The sequence below is a fragment of the Phoenix dactylifera genome, chromosome 16, assembly GCF_051530095.1.
Source record: "Phoenix dactylifera cultivar Ajwa chromosome 16, Ajwa_hap1_PhDact_Kaust_v1.1, whole genome shotgun sequence".
Classification (NCBI taxonomy): domain Eukaryota; kingdom Viridiplantae; phylum Streptophyta; class Magnoliopsida; order Arecales; family Arecaceae; genus Phoenix; species Phoenix dactylifera.
Window position 1 is genome coordinate 2,358,171 of NC_143205.1, and position 16,930 is coordinate 2,375,100.

Consider the following 16,930-nt stretch of genomic DNA (forward strand, 5'->3'; position numbering starts at 1 on the left):
TGCTGATAAATTTAGAAAAAAGGATTATATTACTTATCTTGCAAATGAAACCAACATATAGATTCAATTACTTTTGAAAATCCCTCTTATAGCCTAATATTCAAAATTTGTATTTTTATCAAAAGTTTGCCATGATTATTTTAAGATTAAAACTCCTAAATTCTAACACACTTTTAGGGCTGGCCAATCAGGAGTTCGCGACATCTCGGTCGGTTTGATCAAGATGAATTCCTCTTATCATGGTTAAATTAGGATATAGATGGTTCAGTAGAAAACAAGGTACGAAATCTAACAATGTGTGGCAAGGGTCAAGGTAGAGACCGGCGTATCGCCCCACGGCAAAAGGTCTATTCGATCAATTAACTTCATTTAATCAGAATCACATGAGGACTCCATAAAGATCGCTAAGCACTTAGATCCTAAGGACAAGACCTATTCGGATTGGGTTACAGAACATCAACTCGTTAAGTGGCGGAAAGAACACTCCCTCTCTCTCTCTACCTCCCTCCCTCTCTATAAATAGCCCACAGTCGAGTCGATTGGAAACCTTTCCGTTTGCTCCTGTCTCTCCCTCCTTCTCTCCCGCTTTCTTTCGCTCTGCCAAGAAACCCGAGTCTCTGCATCAATTCGAAGAAAGAAAAGAGAAAGAAGCTCTAATCTCCCCTTCCTCCTCTAATCTCTAGCTTCTTCTCCGTCGTTCAACAATCGGTGACCGCCGATATGGATCAGAGGATTCCAAGAAACGGGATGGGATCACCCCTGATGCGGCTTCGAGAGCACCAGTGGTCTTCCTCGTCCTCGAGCAGATTCGTTTATCCGGTAACCAAGATTAGCTCTTCTTTCCCCCTTCTTTCTTTTGCTCGTTCTTGAATTCTTGAACCCTTTTCCCCTAATATCTTCTTTCCGCTTCTCAAGGGAGATCGATTCATACCCACGAGGAGCCTGATGAATCTTGAGCTCGCACAAAGCTTGCTGTGGGAAAGGCTGCAGAAGAAAGACGATCGCCCGGCAATCTTGACCGCTAGGGTAATCCTTCATCTCCTCCTGTTCTTTCTTGATCTTTTTCTTTCTTTTTATATATTTTTTTTTGAATTGCTTTGTCCGAATTTTGTTGGCAGGATGAGTATAGGAGGAAGGTGAGAGAGCAGCTGACGCTGGATTCGGAAGGGAAGCCGTTCAGGATGCTGCCTTTTAGGGGAATCCCAAGAAGATGCAAGAACGTGCTTACTGTCGAAGAGATGTTGCAGGAGGAGCGGGAACGATCCAGAACCTTTAAGCCCTTCCGTCGCATTCCCACGGTAATGCCTGAATTTTCTTGCCGCGATCCCTTAACTCAGTAAAAGAAAGGGGAAAATTTTCATCTTTATGTTTGAGTAATTGGTTCTTTCTGTGTAGATAAAGGCTATATATCGATTTGGGCTATGCCCAGACAACCAACTTGTTATGGTAATATAATAACGAAATCATGAAATCAACTTCTTAATGATCGAGTTGGTGGTATTTTAAGAATCAGTAGTTTTCGTTAAGTTTCTCTAAGGAATTTAAGATTTATGAATGATTTATCTCATACCTTGCATCTCTGGAATAGTCAAAAAATATATTTCTTATTTTTGAGTTCTTGGACACAATGTGAATAGCTTTCCGACCTTTGGTGTCAATAACTCAGTTCTGTAATATCAAAAACTGTCGCTTAATTGATTCAAGTGTTTTTCTTTTTCAAGTGCCAACTGTAACCAAAAGAGTTCAATCCAGATAAACTAGATGTTTGAGAGAACTATCTAATTGTTTTGAGTGTAAGGTATCATTTCTTTTCTGTGAAGTGTAACGTATCGTTTCTAATTTACAAAGCTGAAATAATGAACCTGTGAAGCGTGGAACTTCACTTGTTTAGCCAAATTTGAGGACTATATGGGAAAGTATTATTATTAAAAAATGTGTAACAGAGTTGCCTAGACTATGTACTAAAAGTGCACATAAATCATCGTTTGCCATGTTTACTTCTTGGCTCCCACAATACGGGCACAAGCCACATTGTGTTGCACAAAATTTTGATACGACTCAGAAATGTGCCATCATTCACTCTATAGTTTAGTTCTTGGCCATGAGGGATATAAATATAGCCTTCCTTCGGTCAAAGAGTATAGATTGACAATCCATCCTAACATGTGAGAGTATGTCTTACTCTGTTGCAAACACATTATCAAGTAATTTCTCACAGTTACACATGTAATATGCTCCTGATGTCTCATACACTAGTCTTTACTACGGTCATTTTCTGATATTAGTATATTTTATATGTCAATAACTCAGTTCTGTAATATCAAAAACTTTGTCGCTAAATTGATTCAGGTGTTTTTCTTTTTCAAGTGCCGACTGTAACCAAAAGAGTTCAATCCAGATAAGCTAGATGTTTGAGAGAACCATCTAATTGTTTTGAGTGTAAGGTATCATTTCTTTTCTGCAAAGTGTAAGGTATCGTTCCTAATTTACAAAGCTGAAATAATGAACCTGTGAATGGATGTAGCGTGGAACTTCACTTGTTTAGCCAAATTTGAGGACTATATGGGGAAGTATTATTATTAAAAAAATAGTGTGCAACAGAGTTGCCTAGGCTATGTATTAAACGTGCACATAAATCATCATTTGCCATGTTTACTTCTTGGCTCTCACAATACAGGCACAAGCCACAATGTGTTGCACAAAATTTTGATACGACTTAGAAATATGCCATCATTCATTCTGTAGTTTAGTTCTTGGCCATGAGGCATATAAATATAGCCTTCCTTCGGTCAACGAGCATAGATTGACAATCCATCCTACCATGTGAGAGTATATCCTACTCTATTGCAAACAAATTATCAAGTAATTTCTCACAGTTACACATGTAATATGCCCCTGATGTCTCATACACTAGTCTTTACTATGGTCATTTTCTGATATTAGTATATTTTATATGTTTAAGCCCATACAGTGATATTTAAGTGTCTCTCTCCCTTGTTTGCTGTTCTAAGGGTAATATCATAGTTCATGATCAGTAGTTTTTGTTAAGTTTCTCTAAGGAATTTAAGATTTATTCATCTCTTACTTCTTTTTGAAAGCTTTTGGGCCATTTGAACATTATGAAAAACATGAAGGATTAGACTAATGGTATCGGAGTATCTTCTATATGAGTCGATTGTATTTATCTTTCTTTCTTAATGAGCTGGGGGTATTTTGATAATCTTTAGGTTTTATAAAGTTTGTCTAAGCAAATTTATGGAAATAAACTATACTAGTTGATGGCATTAATTCATCAATTTCTTCTTTGAAAGCTTTGGGGATCAATGTTATAGGAGTATCTACTATACGAGTAGATTGTGTTCATTTAAGAAAGAATGATTTTTTAGTGATTCTTACTGCATTCTTTTCCTTTCTGATGGTGGAGCAGACTGCTGACAGAATATTGGAGGCGCAAAACCTAATGGATGACTACTATTTAAACCTCTTGGACTGGGGGAAGAGCAACATCCTAGCTGTTGCATTGGGGCCCTCAATATACTTGTGGAATGCTGAGAATGGTGAGGTGAAGTTGCTTTTGGAAGCGAATGAAGAGGAGGATCACCCCACAAGCGTTGCATGGTCTGGAGATGGGAAAATATTGGCTGCTGGATTTGCAAGCTCCAGAATTGAGCTCTGGGATGTTGCAGCCTCGCGTCAGGTATGGAACAATGTTAATGTAAACTTGTGTCAGTTTTGCATGTCGGCACATAATACTTGATTTGTTCTAACAATAGATCAGATAGTTTTTAATATCACAATAACAAACAAGTGGATATTCTTGGTTCTTGGATTAGGAATTGCTGCAGGTAAACTCGAAGCAAATCCAAATCTTGTTTATTATGAGAATGTTTTGACTAGAAAAATAAAACACCATTGAGGGGACTTCTCTTAGCAATATATATTATATGTTTTAAACTCTAATGGGGGTTTTAGTTGCAAATATCTACAGTCCTGTTACCTTAATTTCCAAAATAGATGAAAATAGATCTAATCTTATGGTTTACCTTAGGTGAGAATCTTAGAAGGACACATGTCTAGAGTTGGAAGCCTTGCTTGGAATCGGAACATTTTGACATCAGGGAGCCTTGATGCCTCTATCATCAACCATGATGGTACATCACTCTTGCCCTTCATTACATTATACCTTATGCTTCCATAAAGCTGCACAAAGAGATGAAAAAAGAAGATATAACAGCTTTAGAATAACCTCCTTTTTTTCCAAATGCGACTTCTTTTGTAGTGAGATCAATTGGCAGATCAGCAACTCATTTTCAAGGGCACACCGATGAAGTGTGTGGTCTAAGATGGTCAGGAGCTGGAGATTTGCTGGCTAGTGGTGGCAATGACAATCTTGTTCATGTGTGGGACTCTTCAAGCATGGGATCCTCCAAATACCTACGCAAGTTTACTGATCACTGTGCGGCTGTAAGGGCCCTTGCTTGGTGCCCATTTCAGTCAAATATACTGGCATCTGGTGGTGGCACTGCTGATCGATGCATTAAGATTTGGAATGCTCGGACAGGGAAGTGTACAAAAAGCATCGACACAGGTGCACAGGTAAAGTCCATCTCTCTCTCTCTCTCTCTCTCTCTCTCTCTCCATGAATCATGGAATGAGCCTAATTTATGATGTTTTCCTTATGTTCCATTATTCAGTTCCATCTTCGAAGAATAACATGTAAGTAGGAACTTGTTACCATTTAATAGCATTCTCATGTCTCAAAGTATTTGATATTATCAAACAGGTTTGTGCATTAGAGTGGAACAGGCATCATAAGGAGATTTTGAGTGCCCATGGTTACAGTCAGTTTCAGCTTAGTTTGTGGTCATACCCTTCTATGTCCAAGATTGTGGATTTAAGAGGTCATGAAGCCAGAGTCCTGCATCTTACTCAGGTTTGGAAGCCACAAAAGCAGAGAATTGTCTATAATTGATTTTTTATTTTTAATATTACTGCATTGTCGTGCTAATGTTCTCGATCGTCTCCTTCCATTGTCGAAGCAGAGCCCTGATGGATCAACGGTGGTGTCAGCTGCAGCAGATGAATCAATTTGTTTCTGGAAGGTGTTTGGACCTCCTCCATCGGCCTCCTCAAGGATGTGCGATGAGGATTATACCGGCCACCTATCACTGAAAAGATTCGATATAAGATGAGAAAAATCTGTCTGTAAGCAAGGTGGTCATGCCTTGTCAGAGTTTCCAATCAATCTGAGTTGTCGTTACATGTCGGAAATTGGTGGTTTAATTAGATTATTTATGTAACGAGGATTTGATTCTTTTCCATGCATGTACATTGTCCTTTGTATATTGGGACTAGGGAGGTTGGTATCTTTTATTTCCTTCCCCCAGCATTGTATCATTTTGTGAAATATACATTCATTATTCTTTAAATTAAAGGCAATAATATTCTTGTATTAGCAAGAGGACGAATTGTCTTTTTTGTCTGCTCATTTCTGCTAGTTTCCCCTTTTATCCCCTCCTGTATTGCTAATATGTTGGAAATGGTCCTGGATATCCTCTATTGTTTTCTTATATGTGTGTGCGTGTGTGTGTGTTCTTTGCAGTAGAGGATCCAGTAGTTTGCTGCCAAATGGTGTGACATTTTTCTTGCATATGAGTAGACAAGAAGATGTATAGTCTATGTTCTTGATGCTTATAACTTTTGATACTTTAACATCTTGGACATTATAATGGTTATTGTTGTTCATATTGTTTTTATACATGGAATTTCTGGGACAGGGTAGTCTAAACCACAATACATATCCCATTATTGGTATGTCCTGGCCTTAGTTTAAGATATATATCATGCAGAAGTTCTCACACGCATTATTTAATGTTAGGAGTGGTTATTCTGTTTCCTTTTTGTTTTTAAGGCAACTCAGCTTGGAGGACCCAAGAAAGCATATTGCAATACTATAGGTTTTTGCAGTTTGTAAGTTTTGAAAGGTTTCCTAGATATATTGGTTTTATTAAATGTTGGGATGATTCTGTTTGAACCTATAAGATGTTGAAATAATGTTGCTACTTGTAAGATGATTGAGCAACTTTTGAAATGAGGGAGGATACGAGTTGAACCCTTAGAAATTTTGGTTCATAACAAGTGTGCAGGAGGAAGAGGTGAAGTTGGCTGTAAATTGGGAGTTCTTATTGGCAACTGGCAGCTTGTAAGCAGCCTTCCAATTTCATTTGTTTCCCTTGGCAGTTTACATTTGGGTCTGAGTTTGTCCTGGGGTTAACATTAGCATATGGTACTGAGGACTGATTTCTGGGCCTCAGGACAGGGGCGTTGAGCTAGATAGGCTTGCACTTAAGGAGCAAGTAGAATTGCTCTATAAACTCCTATCTTGAGAGTTAACTCTTAGAAGTCCAAGATAACTTGTAAAATCTGCTCCCTTTTGTTGTCTCTGGATATGTATTTCTCTTGAAATAAAATAATTAAATTTACTTTTGCCTTTTAGGTAGGTTAAAGGAAAATCCGTGATCACAATTTATGCATTTGTTTATGAGGCAAAACATAGACTATTAGATGAATGCATTTATCTAATCTGTTTTTGGTTTCCTTTTTTATTTGGCTGCTTGTTGCTTCCTCAGCTGTTTCAATGTCATATGGAGTTGCATAACTATAGTAATTTGTTATGGAGATGATAAGCAGAAACAAATATAAGACTTGTGTTACAAGGATGACCCTTTCCTGTTTGGTACCCTGCTTTTCTGTACTTTCTCTTTAAAGATCATTTTGAGTTTTTCAGCATCATGACAATGCATTACACTATTTGTTCATGAGGTGATGCGTTTGTCCAGTGCGGCAGAGACCCATACTGTAATTGATGGACAAGAAGTCGTAAACTTTGCATCAGCAAATTATCTTGATTTGATAGGGCATGAAAAGATAATTGTGAGTATTTTCATTTTCCCATCTTATTTTCTACGTTACAATTTATGCATTTTGTTAAAATGGACATGATGTTAAAGACAAGCTGTCCTCAGGATTCCTGTGTTAGTTCATTGGAGAAATATGGTGTTGGTTCTTGTGGTCCTTGTGGTTTCTATGGGACAATTGGTAAAACTTCTTTTCTGTCAGCAGTTATATTATGTTAGACCTTGTTTTGGAAAGAATTTGCATACTAACAATTTCCTAACTTCTGTATACTAATTTACTAATATGTAGATGTCCACCCTGATTGCGAGACCAGAATTGCAAAGTTCTTGGGAACCCCAGATTCAATCCTCTACTCTTATGGGATTTCAACGATTTTCAGTGTTATTCCAGCCTTTTGTAAGAAGGGAGATATCATTGTTGCGTGAGTGTGCCTGTTCTTGCTCTCTTAAATACAAACTCATCTTTTTTTTCCTCCTACTTCCTGAAGTATCTGATGAGGAATGCTGTAGAACTGAATTATATAGGTGATTAGACACTGTATGATTCTCTTGTAAATCTCATTATATGCCTTTTAGTTGCCATGTGCTATAACTTATTCATTGTTCTTCAAGCTAGCTATTCATCTTGAGCTTGCTTTTTCATGATTGTTGAATATTTAAATGTATCACTTATCAATAAAACCACTTTCATTACTAGTGAGGCATTTGCTTTTTGGAATATTATCAGCAGGAGAGAGTTATAGATGCGCAAATCCATGAGAATCTCTGCTAATTCATGCATAAATTAGCTTTTATGCATATTGCGACTAGAAGATTAAATATTTGTGGTACTTAGTCTCTTGCCTATACCATTATGGTAGCGTAACTTATTTGGCTTGGCTTTCTTGGAGTAGTTGAATGTTCCCTTGTAGTTAGCTGACATGTCTTGCCATCTTCTATACAATAGGATCCATAAAGTTTCAGAAGGCGCCAGTGATGTCGAAGAGTTAGGGGGGGCAGGGGAGGGGGAGAGTGGGAGTGAGAGAGGAATCGAACTCTCTCGAGTCTTGAATGTCGAACAGTTCGAAATTTCGACTGGTGGGGAGGGCTTTATAACTGAATTGACCTGATCAGCTGAACTATCCTAGGCCGGCGTCAAGAAAGTTCGATATGAGCCGAACCACCCGATGTGGTTCAGTTTGGCATTCCCTGGACTGATGTGTAGAACTGGTGCCAAGTTCCACTAGCGAGGTTTGGAATGAGTCCTAGTAGGCCAACTGATTGGTAGGAATACCTACCTTATTAGTTTTAAAATTTAAATTTTTGAGGCCTGAGAAAATCATAGGTCATGGATCCCATATAGGGTAGCGCCTCCTGTAAAGGTATATACAGTTCATTGATATTAGTTTATCTAATTTTAGTTGCTTTTGTGATTGAAGTGTTGGACTTTTCTCTTTGCATATATTAGATATTCTTAATCACAGATTAACATACATTAAATGCTGGTATTTTCTTTCCAGCGATGAAGGTGTCAATTGGGCAGTTCAAAATGGCCTCTACCTATCAAGTATTGTTGTTTATTTCAAACAAAACGATATGACATCACTGGAAAGCACTTTGGAGAAAATCCCTAGACAGAATTACAAGCGGGCAGAAAAGATGCGAGGCTACATTGTGGTGAAAGCTGTATATTAGGTTATTGATGACTACATGAATTGTTTTCGTAGATTTATGTATCTTTTAGCTTTTTCCTAAATAAACTAATAATACCGTCTTAGTTCCATGGAACTTGTCAAACTTCAGAATTCAAATAGTTCAGTTGATGTTAATTTCTTCTCAAAAAATATCATTTTTAGCTTGAATACATTGGAAGTTACAACAAGTTTGAGCATGGATGATATAAGATTGTGAAATATGCTAGCCATATTTATACCAATAAAGAGTAACCAGAAAAGATATCTGTAGAAACGTTCTAGTTTGGCTTAGCACCTGCTCTTTATAATGTAACCCCCCTGCATGCCTAGACACTTGCTGGGCTTTCTAATGCTCGAGTTTATATTTAGTAATACAATGATATTTGCATGAACTTGAAATCATGTTCAACTATTATAATGCTTCTTTGCATTTATGGCCCATTTGAAAATCGATTAATCAACTTTATATTAATGTACGACAGTACTTTCTCAAAATGTTTTTCAGGTTTATCCCTTTCTGTCATTTTCAACTATTCATGCTTTGCAGCTTCATATTAAAATTCATTTTTTCCATGATTGCTTCCTTCAGTTTTCTTTTTGAAAAATTGTTCAGCTTTTTCTTGATTTGAAGGCTTGTTATAATTCTGGACTGGCAAATAGTTTCTCCGTATTACTGACTGAGTTCAAGTATGTTATACAAAAGGAATAATTTAAGATGAATCCTACTGGCATATACTTTCCTGTATTAAAAAATATATATAATTCAATAGTTTATCTGCTTAAATATGTGTATGAAGTTTCAATACTTATTCTGAAATTACTGAATTATAATCCTAAAATGTATAAGCACTAGTAATCTGTTTTTGCAGATTTGCCATTTATATTGAATGATGTGTCCTTATATCAAGTTTCATATCATGTGGATGATGAGCTGCTATATGTTCAATATAGTTCTATCTAGTGTCATAAGGCCATCATTGGACCATGATCATTGTTTTGGATTGCTAGGTCTAGCCAAAATCTTGATTTGGCCACCCTTTTTGTTATCCTTTATTAACTTGTGCTATTTTATTTCTTTGATATTATTAGGTCTAGAGATAGGAAAAGATAGAGGTAGGTAGCCATCATTTAGTTGTCACATTCATATCAAAGCTTTGTCATTGCAATTTGTTTACTTTGCTGATTTAAATTAATTGATCTATTTTATCAACAAGTTCTTGTGATCATTTGAGAACAATGAGAGAACATGTATCTGCTTTTGCTCGGTGTTTCTCATTCCAGTTGATGCATTATTGTATTCTATCCATTCCTGTACAAAAATTAAAATGTAGACTCTTCTTTGTCTTCATCTGTCTCTGTGTTAACATGACGTAATTACATATTTAGTTCTCTCTAAATTGTTTGTGAAGCTTGATGTACCTATTTACTTGGCAACTTAGCCATTTATTTCAGATTTCAACTCCATTTTTGCCTGAACATTATTTGTACTTCATAAGGTTTTCAAATTACCTGCGGAATTGCAGGAGTTGATTTGCCTTGAAGTAGGGTGTCACCGAATGTTCTGGAAGAGTTAGGTCTTCAAGGTTTACCTTTTATTTGTAGGTGATCATATTTGCTTTCCTATTCTTCAAAACTAAGTGATTATGTCATTACGATGAGCTCAGAGAGCAAAGCTACAAGTTTCAGGACTCCGCTACAAGGTGAAAGTGCGGAGTGAAGAAACCATAATGTTGTATCTCAATATATTAAGCATCATTAAATCAAAGTTGAAATTCTATGCTCTGCTGATGCTATGCTTGCCTCTACTGTTTCACTAAAAATCCTCAAAGATATCACTATTATCTTTTGCTCTCAGAATAACTGTATATTTAAACATAAAATATATGTTTGTGCAACTATGTGTATTTATAAATTTTTGTTAACAGTTTTGCTTAAAGCAATATTAAGGTGCTAAATCATTCTTAATATTGGCAGCAACATTATGGACATATTTTTAACAAAACTATCAGTGCTATAAAGCTAAAATACCAATAAAAGCAGCATACTCACATTATAAATCTTAATACTGGTGCTGGAATTGTTTTGACAAATACAATAATTTTGCCTTGACTATTTTCAATCAGTTATATGATTCTTTCTTAACAAATCATTTCAGATATGGGTAAATTTTTTTTCTGAGGAAGCTCTTCCAAATACCGCCAAGACTTCCATTCATATTATCATAGCTTCTTGCCTTCCCCTTTTGACCATTTGTTACAGATCTAATCCCCATTTCGTCATTGGGGCCTTCTTACATTTTTATTGAACAATCGAATGCCAACTCAATTAGCTTAAGATCTCTGTTATTACTGCATTGTGTCCATTTATCACCTTATTCTTCCTAGTTTTACCTCATAATCTTTCTTACTTCGACCCCAATAAACTTGTATGCTTGGACCTTCTTAATTTTCCTTATTGTGAATCATATAGAACTGTAGTCCTTACTGCATTTTGTAAACTCTTTCCTTATCTCACAGGTCACAAGCATATTATTTTTTATACTTGTCTCGAACTCTATTAGGTATATCTGTACCTATCTTTTTCTTTTCAAGATTACACATGATCACAATATAAGCTTTAGTCGTTGGTTTTGATTAGGGTTCTATAGTTATTTTCTAACTGAAGACACATCCATATAGTCTGTTTTAATTCAACTTATTCTAATATTTAAATTGATATATGGAGATTACTTGAGATACTTGTTTGAATATTAGCGAAAATAGTTACATAGGCGCATGTATCAATATTATATCATTAATATTAATGATAAAGTGCTAATATTTATGATGTCAAAATTATCAATGATAATGTTATATGGTTTCAATATATTAAATTAACAAGGACTATCATCTATACCATCCATAACTGTGGAGATCTATGGACTGATAGCACATAGAGATAATAAAAATGAATTCAAAATGGGAAACACCATTAATTAATAATAAACTCTTTAGGCCATGGATTGCTCAAACCCCTGGTCTGCTTGGACTCTGGTCACCTAGGCATTCAGTCATGTATTTGGCTATAACTAAATACCTGCCTGCTTTCCAGGTGTCTTTGGCATAGCCAAGGATGCAGAGCCTTCCTAAGATGTCTGTACATGACTAAATTAATACTGAAAAAGAAGCTTTTGCGATTGTTAGCTATTCCATTTGCTCTTTGGATCCAATTTTTGTATAACTTGAAGGAAAGGGTGTGAATCAGTTTTAGAATGGTCATTGTACTCGCTCTAGCCTGCATGTTAGACCAACTTGTACTATTACTAAAGCTTGAGATGTTTATACATCAAAAAGTTGATTGTGCTTCTGATTGAATGCAGAATTCTGGTCAAGTAGCTCCACTGGATGAGATTATCAGATTGAAAGAGAAACACCGCTTTCGAGTTATATTGAACGAGAGCAATTCATTTGGTGTGCTGGGAAACTCTGGCCGAGGACTTTCCGAGCACTGTGGGGTTCCGGTAGCTCTTGAAATCCTTCATTGGACTGGTCTCTCTCTCTCTCTCTAACAATTTCTTTAGCATTGCTTGATCTGTTGCATTACTGCAGATTGAAAAGATTGATATAATAACTGCTGGTTTGGGGAATGCCTTGGCAACTGATGGAGGTTTTTGCACCGGAAGTGTTAGAGTTGTTGATCACCAAGTAAGTATATAATTAGCTTATGTTTTTGAATTTTTACTGAAATAATATATCTTAGTATATAGGTTTTGTGCTCATTGTGTTTTAAATAATGACTGAACTACTATTGATTGGTAATTTTTATCCTTTCAGTGTCTGAGTTGCTCTGGCTGTCTTTTCTGCATCGTTGCCTCCCTATCTTGCTACTGCTGCAATTGGTGCAGTCAATTACTTAGAAGAGAATCCAACCATCCTTGCATCACTGAGGAACAATATTGCTTCATTACGAAAAGGTGTGTATTGAAAAAGTTAGCAAACACATAAGATAGACTTTACTGTATCTTGCAAGATCTAGTAAAATGTAGTAGCTAGTCTAGAATTGTTCAGTAGATGTCTTATGAATGATTTATCTCATACCATGCATCTATGGAATAGTCAAAAAATATATTTCTTATTTTTGAGTTCTTGGACACAATGTAAATACCTTTCCGATCTTTGGTGTCAATAACTCAATTCTGTAATATCAAAAACTTTGTCGCTTAATTGATTCTGGTGTTTTTCTTTTTCAAGTGCCAACTGTAACCAAAAGAGTTCAATCCAGATAAGCTAGATGTTTGAGAGAACTATCTAATTGTCTTGAGTGTAAGGTATCATTTCTTTTCTGCGAAGTGTAAGCTATCGTTTCTAATTTACAAAGCTGAAATAATGAACCTGTGAATGGATGTAGCGTGGAACTTCACTTGTTTAGCCAAATTTGAGGACTATATGAGGAAGTATTATTATTAAAAAAACAGTGTGTAACAGAGTTGCCTAGACTATGTATTAAGCGTGCACAAAAATCATCATTTTCCATGTTTACTTCTTGGCTCCCACAATACGAGCACAAGCCACAATGTGTTGCACAAAATTTTGATACGACTCAGAAATATGCCATCATTCACTTTGTAGTTTAGTTCTTGGCCATGAGGCATATAAATATAGCCTTCTGTCAATGAGTATAGATTGACCATCTATCCTAACATGTGAGAGTATGTCTTACTCTGTTGCAAACACATTATCAAGTAATTTCTCACAGTTATACATGTAATATGCTCCTGATGTCTCATACACTAGTCTTTACTATGGTCATTTTCTGATATTAGTATATTTTATATGTTTAAGCCCATACAGTGATATTTAAGTCTCTCTCTCCCTTGTTTGCTGTTCTAAGGGTGATATCATAGTTCATGATCTTTTGCATATGTATCATCCATGCCTTTTTGCTGAATATGTTGGAAGCGGTCCTGGATATCCAACTCTGGTCCTCTTATTGTAGTGCAATAGAAATTGGATTACGCATATGTTATGATTTTATTCTTAAACATCTATATGATTAATGTAGTTGGAACCTGCTTTCGTGACTTGCTTGATCCAAGACTAAATTTTAACATATTGATGGATTTTATTTTATTTCTATTGGGCAAATGCAGGTTTGTCAGATGTGCCAGGGCTGACTATGGCAAGCAGTCCCCTTTCTCCTTTTGTCTTTTTAAAACTAAAGAAATCTACAGGTTCCCCAAAGAATGACTTGCAGCAGCTTCTTGATAAAATTGTTGATAGGGTAAGTAGATGGTGAGCTGACTCTACTCATAAGATAAAACTGGGATCATCATTGTGTGATCAGGCTGTTCATTTCAAAAATAATGTAATTGATGTTCCTTGTTGTTTAGGTCCTGAAGAAGGATTCAGTTTTCATTGTGACCACAAAGAGGTCCGCCCTGGACAAGTGCCCCTTGCTTGTAGGCATCAGATTGTTTGTTTCTGCAGGCCATTCTGAGTCTTATCTGTTGAAAGCATCCGAGTCACTGAAGAGGGTTGCGGCGTCAGTACCATCTGAGCTCATTTGAGGAAGTTTTTCGGCTAGTGAAGAAATGGAAGTAACACAAAATATCAAGGGCTAGAATAGCTTTTGTTAAATCAATAATCAAGTTTTTATTGGCCTCGACATTATACAAGTCTAATTTCGGCATGTATACAAGTCTAATCTTCAATGGCTTGATGGAAAGAGTTGCTGTAGAAGATAGTGCTGTATGCTTTTCCAATACATTCATGGATCAACTCTAAGTCTCACTCTTGGTCAATATTTTTGACCAGCTGTATTGGTGTGAGAACGTGTTTACTCTTGGATATTGATCGGCATCACTTTTATATTTTCTATTTTTCAAAAAAAAATTTATTTTTCTTTCTAATTTATAAAAGTATAAATACTTTTGGTATGATCGGTTATATTTTAAAAATAAACATATCAAGGGTTATTGGCACAGCGGTAGTTGTAGTGAAGATGGTGATAATATTGGTAGTAGATAGGATTGTGGTATTGCAAAAATGATAAAGATGGCAGTGGTAGTGTGCTAGAGGTGACAATTCGATGGAGGTGATAGCTAAGGCGGCGGTGTGGTAGAGGCAATGATGATAATGATAGTAACCATGATGGTAATAGTGATGGAAGTACTAATGATGTGGCGGAGATTGCGGTGATGATAGCAATGACAGTGATGGTGGTAGAGAGGATGATGGGGGTGGAAGCAGTAGTGATAATGATAGCGGTGGTAACAATGGTAGCTAAGGTGGCAGTGGTGGCGGTGGCGGCGGTAGTAAAAATCATCAGTTTTTTGTTTTTGAAAATATTAAATGATAAGCTACTTTTATTTTTTTCTATAAATAATGAAAGGGATTTTAAAAAATAGAAAAAATATTTGCACTAAACATATTTTTTATCTTGATTTGTATAATTTTACTTTAAAAATAAAAAATATGAAATAAGAGCAATGCTAAACAAGCTCTAGATGTTTGCTTTTGAAATCAAAGAGATTACAATCCTTGCTTGTGCTGGTGGTAAGCATTAGGAACTTACTATAAGCAACTCTCAAAGGTTGTAGGTCGTGAAGATAATATTTTGAGATTGCTAAGCTTATGGTGCCTACGCAAGATGGATAGTCATGATGAGTGGTGAAAGGATGATAATTTGCACATCACTATGCACATAAGGTGGGAAAGTGGAAAATAAAAAAGATACATTATAGCTTTAGCTCAAATGATTTTCATAAGATGTGTGCATTCCTAATGATGATTTTTCAAGAGGTCCTAGATTAATGTGTCCTTTAATATTTTGCTAGAGTATTAAGGAGCATATTGAGAATCGACCAATAAGCTAAAAAATTCGACTGGTAGGTTGAAGTTATACTCAACCAGTAGGCCAAATACTTAGCCAACAGGTCCAAGTTGTACTCAGCCAGTAGATTGAAGCTGTATTGATTTAACAAGACAAGATACATGGCTAGCAAGTTGAGCACTACTAGAAGGATGCCACCCCGAAACCACGTATTAGAGAGGCAAATTGATACACCATGAGTGCAAGTTAATACATCAACTATAGGCTGATATACCCTGAGATGCAAGCTGATACACCAAGTAGGTAGGCCGAAGCTAGGGATAGCAATGGATCAGCTATGGGTCGATAGGCCATTATCTATATCCAACGTACTTGCCTCGGGGTGGGACAGTGCAGGGCAAATAGAAATGGGGAGGATGAGACGAATTGGATCGAGCAAAGCTGGTGCAAACTAAATATAAAAAAGAATATAAAAATAAATTTTAGTACTTCACATAATATTAAACAAATTAAGGGTCGAAGACATAGAACATAACAAACTAAATTTTTAATAATAATAGATACATAATAAACAAAAATATTGTTTTTTAAAAAGTCAAATGTTCTTTAAACTGAGAAAAGTAATCAAGTGAAAAATAAATAATTAAGTATTTTGACATGTAACCTTTCACATATTCCATATTCCTCATAAGTGGAGCGACTAGGGCAAAGAGTAGGAAGGAGATTCGTGAAAGGTTATATATATCTGGGTGGGGTTCAAAATAGGTTCTACCATTACCCGCACTCACCCTATATCTGCTACGAGTCGGGGAAAATCCACCTCATTAGGGTTAGATCAGGTTGGATACCCAATAGAGTGGAGTAAATTGCTACCCCTAGCTGAAACATTAGAGTGCAGACCAAGTGACTAGTGTATAGATCAAGAGGCCAAGAGCTATTGGCCTAAGACGAGACCTTGAATAGAGAAGAATTCAAGGAGGTAGCTAGCTAATAATAACCCCTACCTAGAACATGGAGGAAAAATAGCACTAGTCAGAAACTCAGAATACACAAGTAGTGAAAGTGAGATAATTATCATGCATAATAATAATAATCTACATGGCGCAAACTAGCAAAAACAAATATCAAAACTGAGTAGTGACATCTATCTTACCACTATCCAAAATATAAGAGGAGTGGTAACATTATCCAAAATATAAGAGCAGTGGATGGAAGATAACTATCATACATGAAAATAATCACTCACGTGACACAAATTAGCAAGGACAAGTATCAAAATTAAGTAGTAATACCTAGCACAACAATTAATGGGAGCTACTTATAAGTATCAAACTACAATCCTCCGGCCCTTTAGCCATCAACGAATTAATTTCCAATTTCTTTATAAATATATCTTTAAGTTATCTCTAGTACTTTTAATTTGCAGTTCATAATTCGTAGCTCTTTTCCTAGAAAAGGCGGTAACCCAATAACAAAAGTTTTTGATGGTCAAGGCAGGAACCTAATTTGTATGGTTTGATGCAAATAATA

The 16,930-nt window shown here is 36.1% G+C and overlaps 1 protein-coding gene and 1 pseudogene across 2 annotated transcripts; both read left to right on the plus strand.

Moving 5' to 3' along the window:
- The first annotated feature begins 432 nt into the window (after positions 1-432).
- LOC103697077 (cell division cycle 20.2, cofactor of APC complex-like) lies at positions 433-5,456 on the plus strand. The gene is made up of 8 exons (XM_008778853.6): positions 433-819; positions 916-1,026; positions 1,119-1,298; positions 3,428-3,697; positions 4,049-4,151; positions 4,280-4,596; positions 4,784-4,933; positions 5,043-5,456. The coding sequence occupies exons 1-8, from the start codon at positions 721-723 to the stop codon at positions 5,190-5,192; spliced, it is 1,380 nt and encodes a 459-aa protein (XP_008777075.2). The 5' UTR covers positions 433-720; the 3' UTR covers positions 5,193-5,456.
- Positions 5,457-5,600: 144 nt separating this feature from the next.
- LOC103697081 (long chain base biosynthesis protein 1b-like) lies at positions 5,601-14,346 on the plus strand (annotated as a pseudogene). Its single transcript, XR_016398599.1, has 9 exons — positions 5,601-6,933; positions 7,026-7,098; positions 7,207-7,339; positions 8,417-8,591; positions 11,949-12,089; positions 12,178-12,277; positions 12,411-12,542; positions 13,719-13,849; positions 13,959-14,346. The product of XR_016398599.1 is annotated as a long chain base biosynthesis protein 1b-like (transcript).
- Positions 14,347-16,930: the final 2,584 nt, after the last annotated feature.